The sequence below is a fragment of the Talpa europaea genome (genome assembly GCF_964194135.1).
Source record: "Talpa europaea genome assembly, chromosome: 7".
Lineage (NCBI taxonomy): Eukaryota > Metazoa > Chordata > Mammalia > Eulipotyphla > Talpidae > Talpa > Talpa europaea.
In genome coordinates, this window is record NC_140074.1 from 23,280,722 (window position 1) to 23,303,773 (window position 23,052).

At 39.1% G+C, this 23,052-nt stretch overlaps 1 protein-coding gene across 1 annotated transcript in view; it reads right to left on the reverse strand.

Annotated features, from left to right (window-relative positions):
* SH3GL2 (SH3 domain containing GRB2 like 2, endophilin A1) overlaps positions 1 to 23,052 on the reverse strand; it is a gene marked incomplete at both ends in the record, with an annotated part of 186,512 nt that overhangs the window by 22,450 nt on the left and 141,010 nt on the right. The window contains 2 exons of the mRNA XM_084239277.1: positions 6,114 to 6,186; positions 17,833 to 17,901. Coding sequence (XP_084095403.1) covers positions 6,114 to 6,186; positions 17,833 to 17,901 — 142 coding nt within the window. The remainder of the gene's footprint in view (positions 1 to 6,113; positions 6,187 to 17,832; positions 17,902 to 23,052) is intronic.

Below are 23,052 nucleotides of genomic sequence, written 5' to 3' on the forward strand. Positions count from 1 at the left end.
AGGAGAGATAAGATATGACTTAGGTCTCTAAATGCATGAGCTGGCTGCTATGTGGAGAATGTAAATAGGAGAGTACAAATAGGGGAAGGCAGGATATTGAACAAATATAAATATAGAAAAGTAAATATTGGCATAAACTATAAGAACAGGGCTGTGTGACTGCAATCTACTAATAACACTATACTGGCATTATGGTGGGAGTGACAAGTCACAAAGTAACTAATAAGCATCTAATAAGTTTAAGTAATGATAAGTACCATGAAGAAAACTAAAACAGAGAAAGAACTTAGAGGAAGTTGATGTGGGGTAATGTTTCAGACAAGATTATTAGGAATGACACAAAAATAAGGTGACATTTGAGGTGAAGACTTTGAAAAAACTGGTGTGCTGGAGGGAAGGAGAGACTGGTGGTACTGGTGCAGAGGGAGGGAGACACTTATTGGTGGGAATGCATAAATGAATTCGGATGATTGGACCCTATAGCCCATGATGAAGACTGTCGATCTTATCTTAAATAGGGAACCACTGGAAAGACTTTTGGAGGGGACTAATGTGAAGGTGTCATGAGAATCCACACTGGAGTGGACCTAGTTAGCCAGGCATCCCTTACTTAGCCCATGGGATGCCTGTCAGAGTAGGTGATATTTTAGGGGCAAGAAGGTTGAGAAAGAAGTCAGGGGTTAAATAATTGACAGGCAAGGCATTACAGGAAAAGGGAAGAGCCAATGCAAAGTCCTAATGTGGAGTAGAGCTTGAGGCACAGGAGAAACTAAAAGGTCAGGAAGGCTGGAGCCTAATGAACAAGGGGGAGAAAGAATTTAGACAGAACACAGGGACCACCAGATGCAGGTAGTGTATTAGTAGCTCAAGGTTATTAAAATGAGGCCATATTAGCATAATTTTCCATATATGTGATTTTTTTTTAAATCTATAGTATCTCTGTTGTGATTAACTACATTTTAAATAAGGTCTGGCTTTAGCAGTCTTTAGAGACATAGCAACAAAATAATTGATCCACCATTTCTAGCTGACTTAAAACTCTGAATTAATTAAGGTGTCTCAAACACATTAGGAATCTTTTAATTTTCAATACTTTCTCCCAAAGATTTAGTAAAAATAGAAAACCCTCTAGCTTTCTCAGTACATATACTATATGAATTATATACCACATCTGACCTGACAAAAACTTTATTCCATTGAGGTTTAGCAAGATTTTTCTCAAAAATTATTTTATAATCTATACTTTTTGTATTTTGATAATTTTTGAGTGTCAGGATTTTGAAAAGTAAAAGCTCCAGCTATAAAGGCAGTATACTCTCGAAGTGAAGGATGGATATATTCATCCACACAACTTGTCAGCAGACACACTGAGGGCAGACAATGTGCCAGGCACAATGCTAATAGTCCCGACAGACACGAAGACAAACACAAGTCAGGTCCTGCCTTCCAGAAAACAGCACAAATTCAGTATGTTGTGGCGTCAGAGATTTGAATACACGAATGTCAAATAAAATGTATTGATTTTCAGTTCTACTGTGACCGAATATCTTACAATCACTATATTCATTCATCTTTGGAAGGAGATAATTAAGCTGATGGGAAAGTGTAAGAATTTTAATGTAGTATCTTTGCATGGATTATTAATGAGGTAATTTAAAATCAATACAGCTAACTATTGCTCCTACAGGCAATATTCCACAAATGAGATTTGAAATTATTATTAAAATATTCTAAATAGACATCTAATGACTCCAGTTTAATACCCGAATCTTTGGCATGCTGGAGAAAACCAGACCATGCAGGCATTCAAAGGAAAAGCATTTCCATGGAGAACCAAACCCTGACTGTACAGTGTTTTCCTTGTTCAACTGCTTTATTACCTACACACCACTGAATGTTGTATAGAGTTAGGATATCAGGGTAAATAACTCTTCAGTGCAAACTGAAAAGCCTCTGCCATGACCAGTAAGCTAAGGCTGGGAAGGGAATAGAGCCCAGCATGTTTATTATTCTATTTAATGGGAAGAGATTCACTATAGTGCCTTAAAGCAGATTTATAGAAGGTTATAAAAACAAACTTAAACAGTCCACTCTTAAAATCAAAAGTTCATTTTTCTACTGAATAAAACCACCACCAACATACCTAACCCAAGGAGCTAACCAAACTTAGAGTCATAATCAAGGTTATGGTTAGGCTGAATGTCAAACTCTCTTGTCCTACATAGTCCATTATGGGAACCACTGGCCACATAGGATATTTGAGCATTTGAAATGTAGCCATTCCTAAGTGAGACATGCTTTGAAAAGAAATACACACTAAATTTCAAAACAAAATGTAAAATTTCTCAATAATTTTAATATTGGTTAATATTTTAGATGTATTGGGTTACTTAAGGCAGTAAAATTAGTCTTAGCTTTCTTGTTACATTTTTAATGTGGCCACAAGATAATTCAAAATGACATATGTGGCTTGCATCTTAATTTCTATTGGACAATGCTGATTTACTGCTTTTTCCCCCATAAAGCATCAATACCCACAAGAAAATGGATTTACAATATATCTTGTCTGATGACCTTTATAGTCTTAGATACTATAAGAATATTAGCCCATAATCAGTAGAATGGAATTTATGCAGAGTACTTTTCATGTTCAAACCATTCTTATATAAGTAGTTTAGAAATTTATACTGGTTTATGCTGTTTTGGTCAGAATAATTTCACAGTTCTGGCTGAAAGAATTTATAGCTCTGTATTTCAGGTTCTAAAAAGTCTTGCTTCACAGGCACATCTGTAGACCATGACCCCATTCACCCATCCTCACCTCATCAGTTAGCTGGAATTTCCAAAAGAAATTAGCTATGAAGCCCTCTGGGGCACTCTCCTCAGAGTACATGTACCTTATGCTGTTAGTCTGTGAGATCCCAGAGGGCAGGTGCCCGATCTTGGTTCTGTTTTTACCCCCCACTGCAACCAGAACTGATCTTGACACAAAGGTACATGCATCTGATAGATGTTTGTTACATGTGTCAAGCTGATGGTGTAGGGAAAAGAGTTTTTTCTTTCTCTCCCTTATATTATTGTATCACCTAGGACACTGACAGTCAACTGTGATTCATATCTCATTTATTCAAATGTGCAGGTGTCACTGGCTGCTAGAACGGGTCTGGGGATGTAGCAGTGAATAAAACTGGCACAGTCCTGTCTTTACAGGGGAGGCAAACAAAAGCACACCTATTATATAACTACAATAAATGTGCAGGTGCCACCGAGGAAAAGCAGAACAAGCATTCAGCGATGCACCCTGGTTGAGCCACCTCCTAGAGTCACTGAGAGGCTGAGTAATCCAAGTATTCAGCAAACTGCTTGAGTTTGGGGATATTTCTTTTGCTCATCTGGGCCCAAGGACTAGGGAACTGGGTGTTTGCGAGACTCTCACATACTCGTCTCAAGGACACATGAGTTCCAAACAAGTGTATCTGACTAGTCACCTTTCAGGAGCTTGCTAACCAGAGTCTGCTCCCAGTTCAAGAAATTAATGGAAGAACTAAATTATATATATCATAAACCAATTAAACACATATTTTCTGAATTCCTTAAAATGGTTATGAAACTTTGTTTTGCTTGGGACTCTTCTGAGTGACACCTGTATGTGAGCTGAAACCAACCTAAGATAGCCTGGTGATGGCCTTAATTGTCTCCTTGGCAGCAGATGTCCACTTAATTTTCAAATAGCCATAATACCAATATGTTGATAGCCAGCTAGCACATTTGGCATTCTGTTAAAATTCATGATTTAAAAAAATTCAAATCTCCCAATTACATTGTCTTCTAATAGTTTTTTTTGAACAAAACTATATCTCAACCGCACTATTTGTTTTCTTTCTGAATTTTTGTTATACCACTCTGAAAGTAAGGAGCCTCTGTACCTGAATGAAACAGAACCTAATCTTCTCAAAGACAAAACTACACAACAGAAAATCAAGGGCTTAGGTGGTAGGCAGACCTGCACTACAATCCTCACTTTATTCCCTTCTAGACAGGTTAACTTCTAGAACATTTCTTAAACTCTCTGGTCCTTGTTTAATCCTGCATAAAATGAAGTTAGCGTATGTATTAGTTTTCTAGGGCTGCCATAAATTATAACAATGGGTGTCTTAAAAAACAGAAATTTATTCTCTCATAGGTCAAGTGGTCAAAAAAGCCTGAAATCAAAGTATCAGGAGGATTAGTTCTTTCTAAAGGCTCCATAAGAGCATCGTTCCTTATTTCTTCCAGCTTTTGGCAGTCCCTCAAATTCCTTGGCTTGTGGTAGCATAATTCTAATCTCTGCCTTCATGTCTGCACAGGCTTTGTCCTGTACCTCTGTGTTTTCTTCCTATATTAATACCAATCACCCTAACTCCAGGATGAGTTCATTTCAAGATCACTAATGACATCTGAGAAGACTGTATTTTCCAATAAGTGACATTCTGAGGTGCTGGGTGCCTCTGAACTTTGGGGGACATACTGTTCAAAGTGCTATGCCACCTACAATAGGACATAGTTCCATTATTCCAAACACCTATGGCTTCCCTCTCAGAATTTGTGTTACAATGGATTTTCAGTCTCTTTCTACACTATGAATTGTTCAATCAGAAAAAAATGGTCACATTTAGAGATGAGACAGTATATAAAGACAGCATATACAAAAGTGTTATATTTATCTTAGCCCTACAACAGTGAGTTTTTGCAAAACTTGTCTGGAAATGCAAGGAAATCATAGCACACCTTAAAATTCTGTGCAAAGATAAAGACAAAAATGTCTGGCTCCTATACGATAATTTTTTGTGGTAAGGCATGGTGAGCAGTTCCTTTCGGAGCTTGGCTCATTACAGTTGTTACAGATTAAGGAACTTATATACATCTAGGAGATCTTTGTATTTCTATGGAATTATAAAGGTCAAGAAGATAAGTCTGGGTAAAAATCAGAAACTTGATTTTTGCTATTCTTTACCTAATCTGTTAACAATTTGGTTACCAGGAATCCCTGGTTCCTACAGCTTATTTGTGTCTATACTTTCATCCTCATGGAATCCCACTTATAATGTATTTTAAAAAGAAAAAAAATTGAGAATGTTATCACATAAATTGTGTCCATCTGCAAAACAGCAGCTATGCGGTCCTGGGTTAGTTAAAATTGAATGGACTCTGCAGTCAGCGACAGGAGGCAGTAGAGAGCCACGCTGAACTCCCTGCACTCACAACTGCTTCCTAGCATCCCACACCTTGCCTTTTCATATCTGCTGTCCACTAATGCTCAGTATCCAAGCAGATTGGGGCTCATTGCCTGGACATTCCCTAGGACAGTCAAAGACACTGGAATCCCAACTTGAAACTCCCAAAGAAAATAGTCTCAGGAGTAACAAGTTTTGCAACTAGTCGTACCTCTCATGTAAATACACTAAGCTGTGCTTCAAGCCTCTGTATTCTGCAGTTAGTAACTGCCATACAGCAAGAGAAGTGAGTGGATCTGTGATGTTGGCTCCTTTGCTCTGTTAAACTTTGTGCCTATGGAGATTGCCCCAGTTCTGCCAGCTTCTCTTCACAAAGTATACTGCTCCATTATCTCTATTACAACTTGTCTACAGTTAGCAGAAACAATTGCTGAGCTATGATGTGCTTGTCAAGGAATTAGAATTAAGACCAACCCTCCAAAGATGTCAATCATACTTGCATGAATAGATACCCTCTGTATTTCACAAAGCTATTCTACTTCCTATTTTTTACACTAGAAGGAATTACTCTCTTATCCAAAATGTACCCTAATTTTCTTTCCATACCTTAAAAATGAAAGTTGCATTAATAACAGCTTGCAGCTACCCTAACATAAGTGCCACCCAAGCTACCCATTCAATCCTACTAGTTAAATATACTACAGTGAGATAAAATATCAGAGAATTTTCTAGTTACTTCAAGTGTTAAAAATCTCCCCTCCACAGTTAATGTGCTATATATAAAGTCACTGAACCTCCAGAACAGGACTGAAGGAATAGACACACAGCAAACCTAAGACATCTAAGGGAAACTAGAAGTTACCTGGAGGGACACCCTGAATATATAAAGTGATCTCTTACCTGGATTGGGTTGAAGGTATTCAATTGTTTTAGTCATTATCTCCATTACAGCTCTGCTGGTGACATCTACTTTCTGAAATGAGAAAACAAATCTTCTAAATGACAACAATCACTAGCTTCAGAAACTTAGTGTGTGCTTGTGTACATACACAACCACTGGTGGTGTAACAGAGCAGAGCACAAGTCTTGCAGTGGAAGATTAGGGGCTCTGAGGAGGCGCCAGAAGTAATAATAGCTTTGCATTGAGCTATGCTGGATAAAGATTTGAAAATTTGGTTTAACCAAAGAGGAACCTGGTAATCTACTTCAATTTATTTCAAAGTATGTTTCTTTTTTTTCTGGCTAAATAAACAGGAGATTGTTTTCTCTTCCTTTAACTGGCTTACAAAGGTCTCTGAAAATGGTTTGTTACTCATTTGACAAAGAACAACCCACAAAATCATGTATAGCAAGATCTTCCTGTTCACTTTAAGAACACCAGTGAAACCAGCCAGGCCAGGGTGGGTATACATATCTGAAAGACACACAGGTCTCTCAAAGAAGTCACCTGAAGCAAAGTGTATCATCTTGTCATTACAATGTTGAGTACAGAGGGGTGCCCAGGCCAAACAGCAGGGCTGGGGGCAGGTTCCATAACAGAAAATGAGGGCTGACTGCTTTAAAATGCAGCAATTTATGCTGAACTTGAGGACTTTGACAGATTCGCTGTTCATTGAGCACATTTAGGTAAATGAAACTTGTAAGGTGGTTCCTAGACTTACAGGGTTCCTGATAAGATTAGCCTCTGCTTTCCCTTCCACACTGGAAGGCTCCTTATTGAAAATTACTCCCAATTCAGAAAAGGAGGTTGCTTAGAAGAAGACATCCCAAGAGGGGGGATAAAAAAACCTTACAAAACAAAACAGGAAAACAGGAATACAGCATAAAATAAACCTAAAGTTTACTCACTGTTTAAAGATTTATGTATTTATTTATTTATGCATAAAAGAATTGGGGTGTAGGCCAGAGGTGCAGTGGGTGAGAGGGGTCACCAGAGACAGAGTGGGGAGTAGAAGAGGTGGATCTACTGAAATACACTGCTGAGAGGAGCAGTGGATGAGACAGGAGAGGTCTGCTGTGCAATTGGGTCAGCTCCCTGGCCCGGGATTAAACTCAGGCCACAGTAGCAATAGCATGATAGTAGTGAGACTTAACTTTCATACCCCCCCTTAATAAAATTTTAAAAGAGACAATGAATTATATTTTGCCCCAGAGACATTTTACTGAATGTGTACAGTGGGCAGGCAAGGTGGCAGCTTTGCTTCCCAGCCCCACCATGAAAAATCCAACATCAACTATGTTATTTTCAAATAAGAGAGGCAAAGTTTTTACTTAATTTTTAAGAATGATGTACGCATATAAAAGTCTTGATAAAACATTCTAATCACTCCTTGAGATTTTGACTAATTGTAAGTAAAAAGCCTGGCACTAAAGTTCATCCTTGGAAACTTTTGTTATGTTCAGTCTTTGCATTCATGATGTCACCACCTCTTTCTGTTGGGACCTTCTACCTACATGGAGAGGCTGTGTAAGCTGTTCCCTCCAAGCCAGTCCTCTCTACGCTCCCCAGGATATTTTTCTTTTATCAACATTTGCATTGCATTCATTCACTCTAGGGGGGTAAATGATTAGTGAAAACAAACACATCTTTCTCTCCCAGGTATGTGCAGGAAATACTTGACACAGATATGAGTGGAAAAAAAATTTGATGGTGGAATTTCAGATAGCAATTGATTCCAAGGGATTTTTATTTTATTGGAGGTAAAGGGCTCCTCTCTCAATTCTAAGGAATTTTTCAATAACCAACTACACCTACCTAGAAAAACAACATTTATGGATGGGCTAAGTCTCCTCCTCATTCACACTCAGAAACCAAACCATAATCCATCAGAAGACTTTATCTTTGGTTTACTGGAGTCTATCACTATGTGTATTAGGTTTTTGCTACTATTACAATAAACAGAGGACAGCATAGTTTTTCCTTCTGAGATCATCATGGTATGAAAGCACTCCTATTTAAGAGGTGCCTGCCCACATTATGAACCCTGCCCCACCTCCTGTTGGATAACTTTAATTTTTAAGATGTCTTAAATTTGAGTATGCACAAAACAGTATTTAGTTGTGAAGTAAAATAGTAGTCCCCAGAGTTGTGTGGTATAGGGCTTGTGGGGCCACCCATGGAGATTCTGGTAGTATTAGCAAAACACCACCCAACTGCTGTGTACTCAAAGCCATGAAAGTGGGTTCAAAAGCTGTGTCCAGACCTAGTATGCTGAAAGTCCATGTCACACCCAGGACAGAAGGAAAACACAGCTCTCCACTGCATGTAAGACAGGGAATAAGAAGTTTGTGGCAGAGTATATCCAAAGGCTCTGTATGGCTATGCTTGGAAGAAAAGTAATTCTAAAGGTCAAGATTTCCAAGAGCTAAGTTGTCCAATGACTGTCTGACATCTGGTGCTAGAAATTTAACCAACTTCTAAGTTTCTCCCATCTCTGCCCTCAGTAATAATTATCACTACCATCAGTCATAAAGTGCTTGCTCTTTGTCAGACATTGTTCTAAGGACTTTAAATATCTTTACACATTTTAACATTAGCAGCTATAAAATAGAGGTTAAGAAACTTGCCCAATTCTGGCTCCAAAGTCTATGTTCTTTTTATTTTTTTAAAGATTTATTTATTCATTTATTTATTATTTATTTTATTTATTTATACAAGCACTGGGTACAGTCAGAAGCGCGGGAGGGTGAGAGAATTCACCAGATCCAGAGAGGGGAGCAGAGCAGGCAGAAGGACCGAAATACACTGCTGAGGGGAGCAGTGGGCGGCAGGAGAGGTCTGCGCGCCATGTAGGACCCTCCTCCGGTGGCCGGGGAGCATCCAGGGATTGAACCAGTGCCGCAGATGCAGCAGGCAGCTTCGCAACCCAGCGCTCAACTGCTGCGCCACCGGGGAGGCCCCAAAGTCTATGTTCTTAACTACTACCCTATACTTTTTGAAAAAGGCAACTTGTAAAAAGGCAACAGAGACATCTTCCAACCTGAAGAAATACCAAGTCAGAGTAGAGGCCCTTTGTACCACGCCTTGGATGCAGCTGAGACCCTGGCAGGGCCAATCACACAGGACCAGGATGAAAGCACCTGCCATCCCATTTTGTTTTTTTGTTTTGAAAGTCCTCAAGGTCTGTGGAAGCTTCATCCATACTAACTATTCTACCCTGAGTCTCTCTGAAAGGGAGGTTCTCCCATGCCAAGCAGTTTGACCTCATGTCCTAAGTTACACAGGGCTCTCTACCGAAATGCCAAGAGGATGAATCTTGCATAGTCCACAGGGAAGTCACCAAGAAAGGCATGAAAAGTGGTTCTCATTGGGGGTTTAGAAATCCCCTCAACTCTGTAAATAGAAGCCACTAGCATGGTTTAAGTCAGTAGTTGCAGGGGAGCACAGACAGGCTGGAGACAGCAATTTTAGAGCATTAAGTTTGGTCTCCAGAATGGGATAAATCCCTTTTTTTTTTTTAAAGATTTATTTATTTATTTATACAAGCACAGGGTACCGTCAGAAGCATGGGAGGGGTGAGAGAATTCACCAGAGCCAGAGCGGGGAACAGAACAGGCAGACCGACAAAATATACTGCTGAGGGGAGCAGTGGGCGAGACAGGAGAGGTTGCGTGCCCTGTGGGACCCTCACCAGCAGCTGGGAATTTAACTGGCGCTGCAGAGGCTGCGAGCAGCTTCGCAGTCCAGCGCTCAACCGCTGCGCCACCAGGGGAGGCCCGGGATCAATTCCTTTAGAAGGAGATTAGAAATAAGAAGCACCACAGTATCCCCTGTGGTTTGACCAAAGTTTCCCAGGAAGGAACCCAGACAACCCAAATCTTTAGAGACCCTGTGCTCATTTGAGGTTGACCCTTTCAACGCTTTAGCCACCTGCTCTAAACCTAACAGAGTAGGCTTTACTTAAGTCCTTTTGTTCAGAAAGTATAATAACCTTCACTTGAAATCCACCTTTGAAGCAACTTTATCTAATGTAACTATTTGTGTACTGCATTATCAGAATGTATCCCGAATAAGGGACAGCCATTAGTAAATTAGTTTACTAGGATCTTGCTCCTGATTCTACTCTGACAGATAATCACTTGACAGAGTTAGAGGTAGTGAACACAGGAAGAAGAGACCAGCAGAGCACCTATCTAATTCAAAGTTTTAATGTTTTAAATGTGCAAGTCTGAAGCTAAAAAAGGGAAATTAATTCCCTGAGGTCAAGGGTCTACTAAGAGGAACCAGGTTTACTAACCTGCAGGTAGAAGGCTGACCATTTCTAACTTCTCTTCATCTGTCCTGTCAATGATGTTCAGGAGTCTTTGTGTCACACTATGCTATATTGCGTCAGTCGTGGACAAGCTGATGATGGTCATAAACCTGTGAGAACCTTGAATGCACCTTGTTGAAAGGCTAGGAAAGTTATTCATATATCTAAACTGATGCTGTGAAAGCATATACTCTCTTATTAACAGTCTTGATATAATTAGATGAACTACGAAGATTTTCACTTAAATAATTTATTATAATTGGCAAGAACATATTCCCATGTGATAACAGCACAGTTTAACTTTGAACTTATGACACATAGCTAAGGATTTCCTCAATGTCCCAATTTTCCTATTACTTGAAAATAATTTTGATATGTCCTAAATTACAACCTTTATTCTTGTGAGCTCTGGGCCCACCATTTATTTACCTAACCTTATCTGGATGGGGGAAAGAGCCACTAGGAAAGGCTGTCCAGAGAAGGTAAAATGAAATATATCCAGGCATGTTCTCAGAAATAAAATCTCTGTTTTTCCTGAAAGTAAACATGTAGGCATATATTTGTTAGGTCTTTTTCCCTTCAATTTTCTCAATATGAAGATTTCAACAACTCCCAATCTTTAGAGTCGGGCAGTTCTTCCACCACTATCCAGTCTTGTAACTATAATATTGGGTTGGGAGAGAAACAGCTCTCTTCATCCTCTTTACTCACTGTAATGTTTTTCTTCTTCATGTTTAAGGAAAGCTTCAGTTAAGTGTGGCCAGTGGACCAAATCCAGGTCACTACCTGTTTTTATGTTTTTTTTTAAATGGTTAGAAAAATTTAAGCTGTGACTACTGTTTAATTTCACATTACTGTGTGAAATTAAAATTTCAGTGTCCTTAGGTAAATTTTATAGGAACACAATCACACATTAGTTTACAGTCAATGGTTGCTTTTGCTCTTCAACAGCAGAGATGAGGAGTTATAACAGAGACCACAGAGGCCCTGTAGCCCATAAAGGCTCACATACTTCTGAAAAAGTTTATCAATCTCTGTGCGAAGGTTCTATGTTCAGTCTGTGGGTGCTGACCATGTGGCCTGCTGCCTTCCTCTTTAGAGACAAGCGAATGGAAAGACATAGGACTGACTAGAAGGAGATGAGTATTTTGAAGGATCTTACCATCACCTTTATCCACTGGAGGAAATAGGAGTCAATGTTTCCTGGACATACATAGTGACCATGGATGTGAACAACAGCATTCTTGGTGGAATAATGAAGGGGTGGAAAGATAAGTACTTTACACAGCCAGATACTACATGATATCAGATGTTGTCACAGGGACACAGGAGGAGAGTTTCAGAAAAACAGACACCTTACAATGGAACACAGGTAGTGGGTGGGTTTAGGGATCAATAATCAATAGATGAATTAAGACCCACTTAGAATGGGGTAACTCACAGGGGTTATGCAAATGAAATGTTTAAATGTTACACAGAACATAAATCTTTTCGAATTCTTAATTTTTCTATCATTGAACTTAAGTAAATGTTTCTGTTAGGAATGCACACACACTTACAGTAATGAGGACAATTCATTAAGTAAGTCAAAAATATATAAAAACAGCAGCCTGGGAAAGTTTGTCTGACAGTGAGGTACGGGTTGGTCCAATTAGGATGTCTTTCATACTTCCCTACTGACTGGGAAGAGTTAATGTACCTGTCCTCAAATTGCTCTGCTTTATGGCAGTTATCTCCCACACTGGAAAGACCTATTAATAAGCAGTATGTTCAAAACAAAAATAAACAAGGCATTAGACTGAGATTGTCCCAGTGTATTCTTTTGCTAATCTTCTTAGACATTAACTTAAATGATATTAATTTGGATATATAATGTAAACAGGTAACTGAGAAAGATGTTTTTAAAATTCCTCCTTTGGGGGTCTCACCTACCTTACAATTCTACACCAGTGAGTGGGTCTCCTAGCACAGGAATCCAAATCTCTTTTATTTTATTTTATTTATTTATTTTTTAAAGTTCTGTGTTTATTTTTTTATTATTTATTTATTTTACACAAGCACTGGGTACAGTCAGAAGCGCGGGAGGGTGAGAGAATTCACCAGAGCCAGAGCGGGGAGCAGAGCAAGCAGAAGGACCGAAGTACACTGCTGAGGGGAGCAGTGGGCGGCAGGAGAGGTCTGCGCGCCATGTGGGTCCCTCTTCCAGTGGCCGGGGAGCAGCCGGGGATCGAACCCGCGCTGCAGAGGCTGTGGGCAGCTTCGTAAACCGGCGCTCAACCGCTGCGCCACCGGGGAGGCCCCCAAATCTCTTTTAACCACTACACCCATGAGCAAGATATTCCTTGGAATGACAGATGCCATGGTGCACTCAGGGCAACTCTGAGCATGCTCCTAACTCTCCCATTTGAGGTACCTCACCAGAATCCAAGAGAGATGTTATTAAAAAGTGATAGCAGCAGGAACAAATCTCTTTCCTTAAAGTTCAAATAACAAGAGTGCTTCACATGGCATGTGGGAACAGTGGGTTTAGCCTCTCTTTAAACATAGGCAGTGATGCAGAATTCAGTAATCCCTAAGGTTCTTAAAATAAAAAGCTGTGACAATCAGAAGTTCTTTCTTATGTTGGCTCTGAATTTATCTCCCTATAGTTTCCCCTCATAAATTCTAGCTCTACCACTTGGGGTTGGGTAGAAGGCTCTAACCCCTCTCCTTCCAGTGACTAATTCAGTGGATAAAGATAATGACCATAGACACACTCCTATCAGCATTTCCCTACACCTCACTCTAAAAATAACCCACTCTTTTTCGTTCTCATGTAGAATGGCATGCTTTCTGTCCTTTCTCAAAGTCCTGCTTTTCTTTAAATTTGAGGTTACTCAACAAATGTTGGTGAGGTTGTGGAGAAAAAGGAACTCTCCTGCACTTCTGATGGGAGTGCAAACTGGTCCAACCACTATGGAGAGCTGTGTGGAGATTTCTTGAACTACTAAACATAGAGCAGCTTCCATATGATCCAGCAATCCCACTCCTAGGTATCTACCCAAATGACACAGAAACAGTAATTCTAAAGGGCACCTGCACCCTTATGTTTATAGCAGCACTATTTACAATAGCTAAGCTATGGAAGCAACCCAAATGCCCAAAAATAGATGACTGGATCAAGAAGATGTGGTACATATACACAATGGAATATTACTCAGCAATCAAAAAAGATAAACACATGCAGTTTGCAGCAACATGGATGGAGCTAGAAGGGATCATGCTCAGCAAAATAAGTCAGAAAGAAAAAGAAAAATACTGGATGGTCTCACTCATAGCAGGAATTTAGAAAACCTAAATAAGAGACCAGGAAAAAGATTAATCAAAACAAAGTAAAAATCAAAATCAACAAGCAACTATAAACCAGAAACATACTACGGGGTGGGGGGGCTGGGGAAAGGAAGGACTGGAGTCAAAATAAGGGGGGGGGTGCAATTGTATGGGGGAGTAGAACCAAAATGAAAATGCATACATTGTGCAAAGATGAAAAAAGATGTAAGAATTATATAAAATAAAATATTTAAATAAAAAAAATTTTAGGTTGCTGCTTAAGAAGAATTTCATTCTCATCAAAGTGTTTCACAGCCATATTCAAGCCCTATGGCTGCTGCTGGTTTTAAGAGAAAGGATTTCCCAAGCTAGTTTTATGATTGCAAAAGAGACACCAGACCCTTCATACATATTCCTGCTGCACCTATATATACTGGAGAAGAGAAAATTTTAGGATTTAGCTCAGGCTCCCTCTCTCAGAAGCTTCTACTGATCTACACAGCCTGAGTTAGTCAGGTCTTTCATGGCAATCCTCCCTAGGCACCAGGCACCATGTCCTATAAGTCACTGATTTTATGTATCTATTTCTACCATCATTTCTAGCCCCTCAAGGCAGGTACATGCCTTAATCATTTTTGTATTCCTGATGCCCAACACAATGTCTGAAACTTGGAGGCATTTAAACATATTCCATGTGAACTAATGATTGTAAATACACACACACACACACACACACACGATTGCAGTAACAGATTGGAGAAGGAACAAGCAAGTCCCTAAATTTACTCCTGACCAAAAATCTGGAGCCGTTCAAAAAACAAATTCATGCAATATCTGTATCATGGTAAGAAATTCAGCCTGCATTTCATGTAGCTTGTAAGCAAACAGATATCATTTAAAACTAACACCAAAACAATTCCATGCATAGCAATTAAGAGGGGGAGTGAAATGGTTCTGAGCAGGGTTTCTGCAGAGACAACACAGCCACAGTATTCCACCCAATCAGCGCTGGAAGTGGAAGTCTGTGGGCTAAGAGGCATACAGAGTGATTTTACTGCTTCTCAGCAGGAGAGTGATGGGGGTAACAGATTAGAGCAACAACCTCTAGGAATACAACTTCTTTTTCCCAGTACAGCTGCTTGATGCAAACCTCTAATTTATTTCATTTTATTGTCTAATTGCACCTCAAGGAACACTGCTCAATGCTCTCTCTAGCCCCTGAACAATGGTCTCTGTAGCCCCAAATGCTTAGGGATCAGAAAAAATCAACTATAAAAAGGGAAATCTTCTCTAGGCTAGGGAAGATATTTTTTTTTTGTGACTAATAAATTAACAGGAGAGAAAACATTTGAGATTCTAAGACCAAAGCATGTGCTTTCTAATCACCAAAGAAATATTTACCTTTGATGCAAATTTAGCATGGGTAGAGAATGAAAAATTTGCAGCAGAGTCACAGACAAGGCAAAATATAAGTGAAATTAAAATGGAATAAAATAATTTCCACACTGCACTGAAATCTAAATATCTGTTTACTTGTGTAAACCCAAATACAAACAAGGAGAAGAAATTAACTTTATTGCAGGAATGTCTAAATTTTGAAATAAAAACTTCACAGAGTACTTTCTAAGAAATAAAAATAAACCTTTCCTTCAGATGCAAAAGGATGTCTGTGGGTTTTTGCCTGAAATAAAATACTGGCAAGATCTTTTATTTCAATTAGTTTGCAAGATAAGCATAATTCCAAAAACTTAACTAGTTATTCAGTGGTAAACTACTCTTTTCTCCAAAATTTCCTCTTCTTTCTAGCCTTACTTAAGAAACAGAAAGTTTGTCTTTGTTTAATCAGTGCACTATCGCACTTACTACCTTTAGTCTGGGCAGAGGTTGAAAGGTGGACTCAAATTCTGGCTCCTTGGTTCTAAGTTCCTAAATAACTGCCTAATCTGTGATCAACAAAATGGCACAGGCAAATTACAAATTCTCTCTGGAGTGGGAGTAGGAGCGACAGCAAATGATAAGGGGTGACTAAGGAAGATTGTGTGTAGACAAATGCTGGCACAAACTAACAGATCCAGGACTGATTATAATAAAACATGAGGAACACCAAAATTACAGGGACTGGGTAAGTCCAAGTAAAGTCATTCTGGGCATGTATGTCAGCATTTAGAGACTCGGTGCTATAGAAGGAGGATGGGCAGAATACTGGTTCCAGAACTGGGAACAGTAGTAGTTATTAGCTTGACCAAAGGTCAGATGCTTTTTTTTTTTTTTTTTTTTTTATTTTTATTTATTTTTTTTTTTATAGAGGCATGCTTTATTTATTTGTTTGCTGGTTTGTTTGTTTTTTTGTTTATACATGCACTGGGTACAGTCAGAAGTGCGGGAGGGTGAGAGAATTCACCAGAGCCAGAGCGGGGAGCAGAGCAGGCAGAAGGACCGAAGTACACTGCTGAGAGGAGCAGCGGGCGGCAGGAGAGGTCTGCGCGCCATGTGGGACCCTCCTCCCGTGGCCGGGGAGCAGCCGGGGATCGAACCGGTGCCGCAGAGGCCGCGGGCAGCTTCGCAACCCAGCGCTCAACCGCTGCGCCACCGGGGAGGCCCAAGGTCAGATGCTTTTTACAACCATCCAGAGGTGAGGAAAAAATAGGGATCAATGAGTGGGGTAAGTGACTGCAAGGCATTGAGCATATGAGACTCATATCTAGTTGAGACTCAGGAGTGTCATATTAAATCTCTTACCTGGTGGGTACTTACCCTATTAGTGAAGTCCATCTCAAGGACATAGACAGAATGGCCACATAGGTAAACACTGCAGAGTCTCATTTCACAAGACCGCTAGTGGTTTTTTGGCAATTTCTTGTTTTTTTTTTTCTCAAACTCAAATGTGTCTGTTCTCTCCTACTTGCTGTTTCCTTTAGTAGGAACATACTAGGTTCTGCTAACCCACTCATCATCCACAGCTTCACTTAAATATCAGGAAGGCCTTTTCTAACTATCCTGTGAGTTAGTTTCTTCTGTTACAACAAGCTTCTCTACCACCATGCTTTGTTACTCTTGTCACACTGCTCAGTATTTGTCCAGACACAAATACTAGACTAGTATTTCCCCACTAGTCTATGAAACTCATGCTATCAGAAACCTTGTTCACCTACACACTGCTATAGCCCCACATGACTGGTTCAGAGGAGGCACAGAACAAAAATTTGAATTCACCAATTAATTCATCAGGAGGAAAACTAAAAAAAAAAGTAAGGGAGGAAGCAGTTACAATTTTATTTGAAAACTCACACAAACAGCAAAAATAGAAAAACTAAGGCAGCCCCTTGGCACTGTTATGGACTAAATAAAAATGTAGTTCGTAGGTATGAGAAACTCGTGACAACCTCTTCATTTAACAGGGTTTACATTCCCATTCACTGCCTGTTAGCAAATTACCTAAAACAATTCTCTGCACAATGCAGTATACACTATTCACCATAAACCCAAATATCACTTGCTATAAACAGTCTCAGAATGCAAGAAAAGCAAGAGAAAAATGGCAGATGTCTCTACCTTCACCCCCATTTTTTGAGAAACTACTACCTTTTCACAAATGTTTTACCAGATGATTTACATTATTTTAAGTACTTAATACACCGCCACGTAAGGATTAATATTCTCATTTTACTTCAAAAATTAAGACACTGGGCCATAAACTGACTTGTGCAACAACTGGTAGAAGTGGAATGCGGGCAAAGGCTGGCATGCTGCACAGCCCTCATCTCCATCACGCCCTGCTGTCTCAGGCCACCAGGGTCCTGTCTGGGAAGTCCTCTAAGACAGTGACTAAAACGTTCCCAGAAACATCTGGGACATCACTCCCTACCTTCTCCCCTTTTCTTCCCATTTCATCCCAATGTCCTATATAAAAATATACCCTGAAAAGAGAGTAATTTTAAGAATAACAAAACATATTCTCAGATACCAGTGGAGTAAAGAATCCCTTTTTCCTTCTCTCTTTTCTGCTTAATATGCCTAGTAGTTTGATGCAAAGGGAATTCTACATGGTGAAAACTTACCCTCTCCATCTCTTTGAAGTCATCATCTAGCTTGGTTCCTTCAGCTCCTCCAACCTTCTCACTCACTTTCTGTAGGGAATGACCAAAAAGGAGATTGATTATAAATAAGCACTTTTAAAGTGTTACAAGTTTTAAGCACTTTCACAAACATCTTAAAATACAATCATTCTTGGGGCCTCCTTAGTGGCGCAAGGGTTAAGACGCAACCTATGAAGCTAACCGCAGCCACTGCAGCACGCGTTCGATTCCTGGCCAAGCCAGGGAGAAAACCACATGGCGCTGCAGACCTCTCCTGACTCGCCCGCTGCTTCTCTCAGCAGTGTATTTCAGCCAGTCTACCTGTTCTGTTCCCCACTCTGTCTTTGGTGAATCCTCTCACCTCCAGCCCCCACACCTCTGGCCTGTACCACAGCTCTTGTAGGCATAAATAAATCTTTTTAAAAAACACAATCATTCTCTGGTATAGATGGAGAATCACATTTTCACAAGAGAAAAGTGTGGTTCAGAGAATTTAAACAACATGACAAAGGTGATACACCTAGTAGGTAAACTGAAGCAAGAGTTCAAACTAATTTCCTGATTTCAACCTCAATGCTTTCTATTATATGAATCATTATGTAACTACCTAATCACTAACATTTCCTTTTGAAAGTTATAAGGGGCAACAGCATCACATAATCATTTCCTTCTGGTAATGGATTTAAAATGACACCTAGGTAGAAAATTGCTACTTCCTCAAACTATTCCTCAATGGATTATTGAATAGAGAATCACAAGTATCTAGCAAACTGGTAAGAAAAAAATTCAGCCCAGCTGAGCTTCATATAAAAGGATTCTAGCTGTCAACATCCTTACAGACACAGACAAACTATACAGAGAGACAGTGAGGGTATTTGCTACCCAATCATTTTCAATTATAATACATTTTATATGTCTCAATTTATATATGGTAAAGGGCAATTTTCCATATGTAGAATTAATTTCCTTAAAAAGCCAGATACAGGGCCTCCCTGGTGGTACAACAGTAAAGATGCAACCTATGAAGCTAACCACAGTCACTCCAGCACTAGTTCGATCCCCAGCCAGGGAGAAACCCACATGGCACAGCAGACCTCTCCTGACTTGCCAGCTGCTCCTCTCAGCAGTGTATTTCGGTCAACCTGCCTGTTCTGTTCCCCCCTCTGTCTCTGATGGATCCTCTCACCACCCACACCTCTGGCCTGTACCCCCGTTCTTGTATGCAAAAATAATCTTTTTTTTAAAAAGCCACATACATATTTTTAAAAAGCCAGATACATATTTAAATCTTTTTTAAGATTTATTTATTTATATATATTTTGTTTTAAAACAAAGATTCAAATAAAATCTAATAAAAATTAGACTAATAGAAAATACAAAAAGATCACAAGGAAATCCTTTGGCTTCATTAAAGAAAGGACTACTAGTGCTAATTACACAAAACATTCATTTCTCTTAAAATATTCCAATTATAAAGGTAGTTAGTTGCTTTTCATCAGGATCACATGTATTATATAACATTAGTATGCATAGAATCAAAGTATGATTTTTTATTTCCTTCAAAAGCCCCTGAGTTGAGGGTCTTTGAAGAGGGACCCCACCACAACCAGACATGTAGTGATGTCAGTAACACCCTGGGTCATCTTAGTGGGTTTTATTCACCTCTTTCTAAAGGGACTCCTAAATACAAGGTTCTGTCTCTTGGCTATGGAAGATGTAATATCCCCTTGGAGTCTGAGGTGCATTTCTTACTCTCTGTATTTCACTTCTGCCTTCCACCATCAGGAAAACCTATAGCAGAGATCAATCTTGGAAGATCCAAGGGTCTGAATTTTATCATCACTCTTAGCCTGTTAAGTCATCATTCCTTTCTCCCCAGCATCAGCACCAGAAGGAATATGTCATGATAGAAAGGCATGCCACTGACTGAGTCTTCTAACTCTTTGAGGTACATAGAGTTGTTATGAAAATTAAATGGCACAATAAATGTAATAACCTGTGTCATAACCTACAATATAGCAGTAAATCCTAGTCTACCTTGCTGACCAATAAAGTATATCTGTGCCTATATCCCAGTCTCTCCCATCAATTTATTTAACTGTTGTTTCATAGATTGAAATTAATCTACCCATTATCATTAACATAATAAATCTTAGGTAGATGAAGTCTAATAATTATTCAAAGTAAAAAGACAATAAAAACAATATTAACATCTTTAATTTGTAAAGCTGACACATACTTTTACTTGTAATTTATCAGCTACTATGTATACATAAGAACTATATAGAGCAGATATTATTCCAGTGTTGCAGATCAGAAAACTTAGGGTTGCCTAAGTTAAACTACCTGTCTATGGTAGAGATCTTTAGCTAGGAAGAAATGAACCCAAAACAGGACCTGAAGGCTATTTTTACAAACTGTAAGCATCTCTGCAGTCACACCACAGTTTTGAAGAGCTGTCCATGGTGCTTATATTTCCATCAGATGGCCAGAGGTAGATTCACTGTCTTAACCTTGGTCCTCGACATCAGTCCTCTCACTTAACCTGTTTCCTAGGTGATACAAGCTATCAATTATATCAGTAGCCTGCAGAGATCCAGGCTTTGTTTGTTATCACTGCCACCTAATCCAAAGCTTGGACCAACTGTGATTTGTTTGGTCCACCAGTCAAGATTCTTTGCCTGCTTTCATAATGATTATTGTCAAACTAAAATGGGGCTTAGGGAAGCCTTGAAATTCAATTTAGAACCCCCTAGTGGGATTCTAAATGCCAATGACCTATATATTTAGGTATAAGTCACAGAAAATTAGGAATAGAAAGGGATTTAAAGGTCATTAATATCAATTTTTCCCCACCAGTAAGCAAATTTTACTATAATTTTTCCGCTGATTTCCCCCCCCCCCTTCTCATTTTGGTCAGTAATTTCAGCTCATATTTCAGCCCTCTCATGTCTTCTTGAAGTTGGTGTTTTCAGTTAAATCTGGGCTGGAAAACTAATCCAGCTGAACTCCTAAAATAAGGAAATATATGTTACACAGCCCCAAATCAACCGTCTCTTTTTTTTTTTTAAGATTTGTTTATTTATACAATATCTGGGGTACAAGCCAGATGTGTGGGAAGGTTGAGAGGATTAACCAGAGACAGAGTGGGGAAGAGAACACATGGACTGACTGAAATACACTGCTGAGGGGAGCAGCGCGCAAGACAGGAAAGGTCTGCTGTACCATGTGGGTTGCTCTGCGGCTGGTGGGGATCAAACCAGCACTGCAGAGGCTGCGGACAGCTTCACAGCACTGCGCTCAACTGCCTGCGCCACCAGGGAGGCCCCATCTGTCTCTTATTTCTACCTAACTGTCTCCAATGTCAGGGAACTTATTATATCCCAACATTGCAATTTGGTTAAAGAGGATCATTATAGATAAATCCTCACAAGGAAAAATTCATTTTCATTTGCAAAATTGCCACAATAAACATGCAGCTGAGAAATGTCTCCATTTATAGTAACATTAGAGAATCCTAGTATGTCTGAGTTAATCATATTTTGATCATTTCTAGGGAATAAAATACGGCTATCAACAAAAACTCAAGGGCTTGTATCACAGTTTTAATCCCATACTACTCTACTGAGAATGATTTTAGCCCTTCCCCCCTTTTTGGCATCCATCAACAGGTTAGCACCACAGCAGCTGGCTACTGTCAAGTGAGTTACCAAATGGAATTGTTTTTACCATTAATAATTTAGGAGTTGTCCAGAAAAATCACAGTTGAGATAAAGTCATTAGACCAGTGGCTATAAATATCAGGTTAAAATTAGTGTGTGTGTGTGTGTGTGTGTGTGTGTGTGTGTGTGTGTGAAGGGGGGAGGCTGGGGGAGAAGGGAGAAAGACAGAAAAAGGAGAAAGTGGGGGGAATGAATCATTTTCTTCTCTATAAAAGCTGACATTTGGGCTGCTCTGAGAAAGACAGTTCACCAAACAAACTGAGGTTAGGAATTAGATGTGGTATGGTCTTGATTGGCTGGCTGATATAAAAATGTATAATTTAATTACATTCTTAGGAAAAAGAAATATTCAAAATGATAATTTATGTTGTTCTCTGGGCATCTTATTTTTCAAGACACAAAGGATCTAAATATATCAAGGCATTGAATTACACAGTGGGTTAAATAACAACTGACTCATTCCTTAGGAATATGGTAAATGTTTTCTTCTGTAGCTCTTTAAATAACATTACTAAAATGTCTATCATTTTATGTGTAAGAGTCAAATTGAAAAGTTCAGGATCCCTGAGACCATCTGGCCAACACTGATTTTTGGTCTCCTTACCTTTATTTAAAAATAATTTTACCCTATTATTTTCCATAAGTTGGTTCCCTAAACTATCATAATATAAAATATTTTCTGGTGCTATTAAGTATACATTGGTGATACAGGTACAATATTTTCTGGTTATATTAAGTATATACTTGCAGTATGAAAAAAGAATCAACTATTTTAACAAACTTCAACAAAGGATAAATGAATTCAATTAGTACAAATGAACAAAAATGTCCCCCATATCATCTATTAAAAACATTTCTGTTAAAAAATCTCAAATGTACCAATTTAGTACAATAGTGAGAGTTCCTATGTCCAATTTCACCTGCTTTTACACTCTCTAAATACTCTGTACTTTAACCAAAACCAAAATCACATCTTATTCTAATTTATTCTTCATTGTATTCCTCACAACAGGTATTCAAGTAAAGATATGAGGAACTGAACTACAATGCACTTTTGTAAATATTATTATCAAAATGAATCAGGAGATGTAAAGCAAAGTAAATGAGACTGAGCCCCTCACTCTCTCTCTTTCAAAAAGCGTACCTTTTCAAAAAAATTAAAATAATGCAAATAACCCATTTTAAATGAAAAGATTTGTTTGCTTCTAGTATCTGCAGTGGAGTTGGTCATGCTGACTATTTTTTCCCACAGAGCAAGTAAGAAAAATGTCAAAGAGAATCAGCAGCAAGAGACAGCTTAAATAAATGACCACTGTTCCCAGCCCAAAGGATGCTGCACTCTTTCCAACCATGACTCATCCTCCTCTGCATTAACTGTCACCTCCAGGCAAAAGATGCTTCATCCTCCACTTGCAGCTCTGTTTCTTCCCTGCATTGCATTTCATTTAGTAAACACTGCAGATCCATCTACCATATCTCC